This window comes from Anneissia japonica, unplaced genomic scaffold (assembly GCF_011630105.1).
Source record: "Anneissia japonica isolate Jap-2015-1 unplaced genomic scaffold, ASM1163010v1 scaffold2320_len370340_cov150, whole genome shotgun sequence".
Taxonomy (NCBI): domain Eukaryota; kingdom Metazoa; phylum Echinodermata; class Crinoidea; order Comatulida; family Comatulidae; genus Anneissia; species Anneissia japonica.
Genome location: NW_022705529.1, coordinates 49,120 through 58,389, shown reverse-complemented (window position 1 = coordinate 58,389; position 9,270 = coordinate 49,120). Strand labels below are relative to the sequence as shown.

Sequence of the window (9,270 nt, the reverse complement as noted above, 5' to 3'; positions counted from 1 at the left end):
TTTTTGATACAATATGAGTTACTGCCTACCCAATGGACTTAAAATGGTGGTAAAACTGCCCCTGCCAGACACAATGGGCTTATGGAGGTGTTATAGTTTTATGTATTTTAGGTGTACCACAGATCTTTGGTACATCTGCTACTGTAATAGGGTATCTTTTGTAATTTTTGGATTTGGGTCAACATTTTTGCATCTACTGATGATACCCACTATTTCTCTATTGTAGCTGGGTGTAGGATCTTTTTCAAATTTGTTATATATTAGGCCTATTCTCATCTTTGACTACAATATGTTTTTTGTCATGTTCAAGACTGATTAGTGCACCAAATTCCTGTTTTATTGTATTACTTTAGGTTTCTTTTTATTTTTTAGACATTACTTTTAGACACTTCAGTCCGGATGTTTTAAGCTTTAGCTGGGGTAAATTAATTGAAAAGATATCATTATCTTACGTAAATATTGTGACACTGAGACATCATCTTCATTATCAGGCCATATAGACAACCAGTAGGACAAGTAGTGTGGCTTTTATTGTTGGAAAATTTTGACATACTTTTCAAAAAATGTGCTACCTCTTTGCTTCTTTTTAGTTAATTCAATGGAAATAGAAAGTGTCATACATACTCCAAGCATTGAATGCAAGCCATCATGTTGGGATTCAATAATTCAACATTAATTATGTCATTATTAAGAATGGAAGTAGCTAAAATAATATTTACTCACGTCTCTGTAAATTATAAACTCACCCATTTTTGGTTGTACAAGTCGTGTTTCCAGTTTGCTATCACCATCTCCTGGTAATTCCTCAAGTATTCCTTCAGATGCTGTAAAAATTAAGCAAAAAAAAAACCAATACCCAAAAAAAAAGAAAAAAAAAAAAAAAAAAAAAAAAAAAAAAAAAAAAAAAAAAAAAAAAAAACAGACTCAGCATACAGGATTATATTGAAAGTTAATCAAATGATTTTAAATATTAACAAAAATTATAAAATTCTCTACATAAATTTATGTAATATTCAACAACACAAAATCAGATTTACAAAATATTTATAATGACATATGATCAACATCCAATCTGTTCAAAATAAATAAATAAATCAAGAAAAATGTGTCCTGCCACTCCCCAGCCCCACGGTGGTGGGGACTGAAGAAGCATAAGCCAGGTTACAGCCACATGTTCTGGAGGGGATGTTTATTGAGGGGAGGAGTCTATTAAAAGAGAAGCATTTACTGAAATATAGTTACTTTAAGTAAATGTTGCGACATGCTGTAAAGACACTATCTTCAAAGAATTAAAGAAACAAATAGAATTGTTGGGCTTTGCTAGTTGGTGATTATTAGACATACTGTACCACATTCAAAGGTGTACTGCTACATCCTTGCTACTTTTTTGTCACTTAAGATCCAATTAGTTAAGACCGAAATAAAAATTAACACCAAAATCACCAACAACTTGGACCAAACCTAAATTGAATACTTCAATCACAGACAAAAACCAACTCAGCCCAACAGACAGCCAAAACAAACTCTGACCAAAACTAACTCGAACCAAAACCAACTTAAACTGCTGGACATTTAGCTATCAGTATCCATGAATTGAAACAGAAAAACAAATATCTAGGTTCATGTGGTACTTCTGAACAGCACTGACTAAAATAGTGGGGAATGTTCATATACATTTTAAAAAACAATATTTAACAATTGAGAAATTCAATTGATCTAGAGCTACAGGTATGTCCTATGCCCTCTCCCCTCTAGTGAAATTGAAGTTGGATAAATTGATATTGAATAATGAATGTGAAATGCTTATTAATGATAATGTTAAACTTCATGAAAATTCATTTGCAGTAAAATAGTGTTGACATTTTAATAGTCACATCACTCGCTGATGAAGGATGGAGAACCATTTCAAAATTCTCAAAATTCTCATCATCTTCTCTACATTATTACAAATCAGATTATTATTGTTTTTACCATCCAATTTTAACAAATACAATACAAACTTTTCATATTTCTTTTATTTTCTAAATGAACAATTGCTTTTTAGCTTTTTATCAATTATTGTTGCAAGTATAAACAGGCCTTTAGCCAGGGAACAGTTAAATATGTTCTGGAGAGGGTGGTGGATGGCATACCTGGTGTGCAATATTTTTGTCTCCCTATTGTAGGTGGAAATTAAAAAGGATGTTTGACATATATTGCTGCTATGCCAAGAAACCAAAATATATTCTTTAAATATTTAAACTCACTTTCACTTGTTCTCTCTAGCTGTGCCTTGATTTCATCACTTGACAATTTTTCAGATGACCCTTTAAAGGTCATAATGGATGGCACATCAGGCATGTCACTTTTTTGAGTCTCCATTATTACTGAAAATTAAGAAGGATAATATATGTTTATTTTATTATTCTACTGTTAATGCAGAGCAAGAGCTACATCATCAACAACTATAATAGTGAAATAACTATAAAGTAGTGTTTGTTCTATAGCTACTGCAACAATATAATACCAATTTCACTAAACTCACTTTCACTTGATCCCACTAGCTGTGTCTTGTGCTCATCAGTTGGCAATTTTTCAGGTTTTACTTCAATGGTGGCAGGTGATGATAAATCAGTCTCACTTTTTTTAGTCTCTATTATGGTAAAATTAAGGAGGATAAAGTTTGTTTTACTCTACAGTAATACACAGCAACAATGAAAGCAACAATTTAATACTAAAATAACTAAACTCACTTTCACTTGATCCCATTAGCTGTGTCTTGTGCTCATCGGTTGGTAATCTTTCAGGTTTTACTTCAAGGGTGGCAGGTGATGATAAGTCAGATGTCTCACTTTTTTGAGTCTCTATTATGGTAAAATTAAGGAGGATAAAATTTGTTTTGCTCTACAGTAATATCTTGATATTAGGATTAGGGACGCTGCCATTCAAGCCGTTGACCGATTTAAATATCTTGGCATCTGGTTTGATCCATCACTTTCTTGGAATGTGCATGTTGACAAACTTTGTTATAAGGTGAGCGGTAGAATTTCTCTTCTGGGTAGATTACGTCGTTATATTGATAAGAACTCTCTTAATTTACTTTATAAATCTCTCATATTACCTTTATTTGATTATTGTGATTCTGTTTGGGGAAATTGTGGAAAGGGTTTATTAGACAAATTACAGAATAGAGCAGCACGTGTTATACTTACGGCTGATCACCGAACAAATTTATCTCAATGACATACTTCTCTTGGTTGGTCATTTCTTAGCGAAAGGAGAAATAACCATTTAGTCACCCTTGTTAACAAATGCTTGAGTGGCAGAGTCCCTTCTCTCCAAAACACTTTCACCTCAGTTGACAATGTACATAACTATTCTACCAGATCCAGTTCTGCAGGAAATTAAATTTTGCCTAAAATCAGAACTGAATCTGGTAGAAGAAGTTTTACATTTAGGGGTTCTCATATTTGGAATGCGGGGGGTAGGTAATTTTTTACTTAATTTGTGTTTTTTTTTTTTTTTTTTATGTTCTGTGTTGTTTTTCTTGAGATTTTAATGTTTAATGTGTACTGGGCCCTCTGGGAGAACAGTAACTTCTTACTGAAGAGGTAACCCAGTATAAAGAATAAATAAATAAATAATACACAGCAACAATGAAAGAAACAATTTAATACTAAAATAAATAAACTCACTTTCACTTGATCCCACTAGTGTCTTGTGTTTATCTCTTGATAATTGTTCAGATGTATCTTTAAAGGTGGCAGGGGATGGTACATCATGTGTCTCACTTTCTGTCCCTTTAAAGTAATTTTTGATGATTAACAATTGAAATTCTTAAGTCTACAACTTATATTTTATCTTTAACATTAAAATTAACATTAGTGTACTGTTGTTTCTAGTAAAGATGTTTACATCACAGACAATTTTTATAATGTCATTTACCATGAGTATTAGTCTAGGAAAAATGGGTTAGAAGGAGCGGAATGTTAGAAGCAATCCACATTGCCAGATATCCTAATTAATCCCTTCTGGTCACCCTAAGCCCTGTTGACACTTGATTTTACGCCTTGTATAGAAATGGCCGCCATTGTTCAAAATAGTTGTAATTTATCTAAAATGTGCATAAAAACTAAATTAGCTGCAGATACGATTTTAATGCCTAAACTCATAATTTCTAGACAGGCAACAACCTAAACATATAAAAACTACTGTCACTCAACATATGCAAAAACTGGTGTTTATTTGTTTTAAAAGTAACCTCAAAATATACATAAAATGTACAAAACAAGAATAAATATAATGTGCCTAACAGTTCTCATTCCTGCTACATTTCACAAACGGAGCTCATAACATTTTAATATTGAATATCTGTCATGATCTAACTGAATAATATGGGGGAAAAACAAGCCAAAGCAGACATTCCTCGCAAAAACAAAATTTATTTTCAGTTGTTAATACAGGGTAAACAGCTATGAAAGTTTGAAATGGTAAAAGAATCATTTATTTTTATTATTTAGAAAAGTTAGAGGAATTTAAACATACAGCTGTTTAAAGATCTGTATTTGAGAAATCAAACTTCAAAGATTATGATTTGAACATTTCTAAAGCACAGATCATCACTAAGTCATTAAAATATATTGTTTACTGTCGAAAATGGGCAAAATAATAACATAGCATGATGTATAGATATTCAAAGTTGAGTTTAGTACGACAAATAGATTTAAACAATGTTCACATTCCACCATGTTTTTATTTTATTATCACAAAAACATGGAGTGGTGTGGAGTGACTGGTTTGGCCTGTCTTTGCTGCTTAAATTTCAAGTCACCATTGACTTCTTGCTAACAGAAAAAGTCTATATAAGATATACCAGTACTATAATATCATTATCAAGCAAGCATCCACAATACTTGTATTTTGTTTTTATTTCTTTATTGTGTGACATATCTTACAATATTTGATTTAACTCTGCATTAATGTATTAGCCTTGAGGATAAATATCTAGTCAATTTGGAACCATAGACCTCACTGATTAAAATATTATTATGTGGTTAATGTTCAAATACATTTCCAAGAAATACAATCTAGTGTTATATGTTAGAATTGCTAAAAATCAAAATATCAATATAATAATAACATTGAAATCTTGAAACACTCACTTTCACTTTGTCTCACTAGCTGAGCCTTGTTTTCATCACTTGACAGTTCTTCAGATGTTCCTTCAAGGCTCATAAAGGATGGCACATCAGGCACGATACTTTTTTTAGTCTCTATCATAGCTGTAATTTAAGAAGGAAATGGTTGTTTTATTCTACTACTGCTACTGCTGCAGAGCAAGAGCAGCATCAACTACAACTATCATAGTAAAGCTCTACTAATTGCTCAATAATACATCAAGTCCATTGAAAAGAACACAAAATAAATTATTATAAATCTTTAAACTCACTTTCACTTGGTCCTACTAGCTGAGTCTTGTTATCATCACTTGAAAATTCTTTAGATGTTCCTTCAAGGGTCCTAGCAGATGGCACAACAGGCAGGTCACTCTTTTGAGTATCTATAGGAGCAAATTAAGAAGGATAATGTTTGTTTGTTATATTCTACTACCGCTGCAGAGGAACATCATGCAACGAAGGCCATTTCATCTGGTTTATTTTGAAACAGCGATGCCAATGTCTTGCAACTCACTGGGGGACTTCCAGCAGCCTAACCTAGCCCATGGCCTAGCTAGAGCAGCTAGCTAGTGTCAAATAGACAGCCATGCGCACACTGGTAACTACTACATAGCGTGATGTGCTTAGGATTCTGGAATTCTCTCAATGGTAGTTGCCACGTTATCGGAAATTTTCATTTCAAATTTTGCGAAAAATGGTCTATAGTGAAATAACTAAATTCACTTTCACTTGATCCCCCTAGTTGTGTATAGTGTTCATCAGTTGATAATTTTTTGCATGTTTCTTCAAAGGTGGCAGAGGGTGGCACATCAGGCATGTCACTTGTTTGAGTCTTTATTATAAGTTAAAATTACGTCTACAACTAATATTTTAAATTTAATATAAATCATATTACAGTACTGTTGTTTGTGTTATAATTGGAACTTCATTACAGTAATTATGTATTCATTATCTCATACACATAGCAATAACAATAATTTATTTTTTCAAATATTTCCTTTCACTTTCTTTAGTTCAATTTTAGGATTATAATTAATTAATTATATAGGAATATAAAGCATCTATTCAAATTGTTAGGGAGAATTCACAAACAATCTAAATTTTCAGATTGACAATCTTATTGGACTGCTTTAAAAAGTGGGATCAGCATGTAAGTATAGGAATGCTGGCTTTCAGCGCATCGGAACACAGTCCCAACTTTGGATCTGATTTGAATGCAGCTTTCATTCTTATTGAATACAATACTATCAATAGCTTCATAGGAGTGCTTTAACAATGTTAAATCTCTTTTGATTTGTTTATTTTAATATGTTTGGAGTACTACATAGGAGGCAATAATAAAATAAAGTCAGCACTCAATAGAGTGCATAGCTTTTAAATATTAACATGATTTTTAACTCTCTGTTACCCTGGTCCTGACCATTGAAGTCCGAAAAAAATTCCAAGAAATTACTTTTAGTAGTGAAATGTTAGAAGCAGTCATCCATACAGGATGTCTTTTATGACACATTGTCTTACATGTGTGGAGGATTTTGAATTAGATGCATTCCAAGGAGCCTGTGGCGCAGTGTGTAAGGTGGAATTCTGATTGTCAGGAGGGGAGTTTGAGATCGACGCTTGTCGCATTGCTTGTGTCCTTGGGTAAGGCATTTTACTTAAGTTTGCCTCTCTCCACCCAGGAGTATAAATGGGTACCTGGTAGGATGGTATGGCATTGAATGTATGGGTTGTGCGCGTTCAAGCAGCAATGACCAAGGATACTCCCCAGGGAGCACGAGAAAGTTGCATTGTGCGGGTAGCTGCCAACTCAGTATTCAGTGACGAGGAAAATAATGTTGCCAGCGCCTTGTATAAGTGCCTTGTATAATCTGCGAATTGTAATTGTGATTGGCGCAATATTTTGGTTCTATTAAAAAAAAAATCTCTTTGACAAGCATCCAATGGTGAGATTTTCTCTCACTTTGGCAGCTTTGCAGATAGCAGTTTAGCAAGTTGGTAGTCCTCATTCTCACGATCTCAAAATAAGGTAACATGATGAAGCCAATACAACATGTGCATATATCAGTTTGTGTAATTATTTATATGTACAGAACTAAACTAACTTTCATGTTCTTGATTCATTATATTTGTACTTAATTGTCATAAGAAAAATAATTTCTTACGACTTTTTGTCTGAATGCAGACAGCACAATGTATGCATGTATGAGGATGGCGAAAAAAATGAAGATTGTCATATTAGGGTCTGCATGGAACAGCTAAAACAATTAGAAACGATCTATATTAAGTTACTTAGTTTAAAAAAATTAATTGCCACAATTTTGTTGATGTGCATGTGTGTATGCCTTAAAACAACACATTTATACATCTTTGTTATTACAAAAGAATTTAATATTGAAATTTTAATACAATTGGCCTTCATTCATTTTCACATTTCCTTTCAGCTTACTGAGTGCAGCTTTTGTATTCATTTTTATTGATTTATGTCATCCAATCACATATGAACTCCTGCTGATGTTTCTGGGACTAATATTCCTGCTAAATCTTAGATGAGCTTTCCGCATGAATGTATTTTCCATAGATGCATCAAAGCATTCTGATCATGTGTTGATAAATGAAATATTATAGAGACTTTCATAAAATCGCAAAATACACTTAAGATCTCCACGGTACAGCGCACACACAGTGGCTACAGAGCAAAGCTGCATTCACACACACCCACTTGAACTAGTATACTTTAGAAACTAGCCTGTCACTCTTATAGAAAAATAATTTTAATCAAATTGTCTGAAATTCTTTCTTCTTACCCTTTTCTTTCAGCTTACTGAGTGCAGCTTTGTATTCATTTTCATCGATGTATGTCATCCATTCATCTAAGAACTCCTGCTGATGTTTCTCTGGGACAAATATTCCTGTTAAATCTTTGATGAGCTTCCCGCTAGAATGTACTTCCCATAGATTCATCAAAGCATTCGGATCATGTGTAGACAGATGGAAAACTATAGATCCGTCTTCTAATTTGTCTAAATCTAAACCAAGATCTTTATAATACACGAAAATGCTCCTCAGTCGAGAAAAACCCTTTCGCATATGCATACAAGGCAGATGGCCTTTATATTCATCAAGTTCTCTTAACAAATCTAGAACATATTCTGGATTTGGTTGATCATCCTCCCTTTTGCGCTTAAGACTTAATTTCACACCTATGAATAGAAGATGAAGAAATAAATCAATCAAAGAACATAGGATAATCTTACATTTGCCTGCTATTTTGTTCACTTGTCTTTCTCCTATCTTTAAATTGTAGTTATGTTAATGTCAAAGTTTATGTAGTTTTTTTTTTAAATAATTGTTGACTTGGGTTTTTTCTTTTAAGTTGATTTCTTTCTTAATTATTGATAAAATAGTGAAATTTGTGCCGATTCAGTAAAATTGGTTTCACAAAATCCAATGAATGAATTGTTTTGGAAAGCGACAGAGACATTTTGAGATTTTGAATCTCAAAATGTCTATTTTCAGAGTTACTGTCTTTTTGTTTTATTTAAGACTACAGTAATTAGTGGATCCTCTGGAACTGTTTTGTAATCCTTGGGTAGTCAATAAACCAGCCACAAAATACTAACCTTGAACAATTTATAGAATTCGAGAAATTAATAAAAACACTTGTGGAGTTAATTCTCCTAGAAATGGCCGAATATCATGTGCCATCTTTGTTTTCATACCCAATCTAAACCAACTGCGATCGTTCAGATCTTTTTAAAAACCATGTCTATATTCCCGACTGTAAGTGATTTGTGACGGAAACAGGTCAATTCGGCCACAAGTCAACTCGGCCACAGTCAGCTCGGCCACAAGTCAACTCGGCCACAAAAAGTTCGGCTGCAATCAACTCGGCCACAAGTCAACTCAACCACAAGTCAACTCGGCCACAAGATAACTCGGCCACAAGTCAACTCGGCCACAAGTTATTTATAACATGATATATATTATTATGGAATAAAATAATTAAAATGAAATGTAAATATTGCTCAGTTTTTGCATCCTTTTTCTTCAGTATGATTGAAATGAAGTACACAATATATTTTAGTAAAATTCTGATCATCGTCGTGTGATCGTT

The 9,270-nt window shown here is 33.1% G+C and overlaps 1 protein-coding gene across 1 annotated transcript; it reads right to left on the bottom strand.

Moving 5' to 3' along the window:
• Window positions 1-404: 404 nt before the first annotated feature.
• LOC117105610 lies at window positions 405-8,467 on the bottom strand. Its single transcript, XM_033246786.1, has 9 exons — window positions 7,961-8,467; window positions 5,429-5,539; window positions 5,142-5,261; window positions 3,675-3,779; window positions 2,733-2,843; window positions 2,525-2,632; window positions 2,247-2,366; window positions 747-824; window positions 405-415 (listed from the first exon to the last, which is right to left on the bottom strand). The coding sequence occupies exons 1-9, from the start codon at window positions 8,247-8,249 to the stop codon at window positions 405-407; spliced, it is 1,053 nt and encodes a 350-aa protein (XP_033102677.1). The 5' UTR covers window positions 8,250-8,467.
• Window positions 8,468-9,270: the final 803 nt, after the last annotated feature.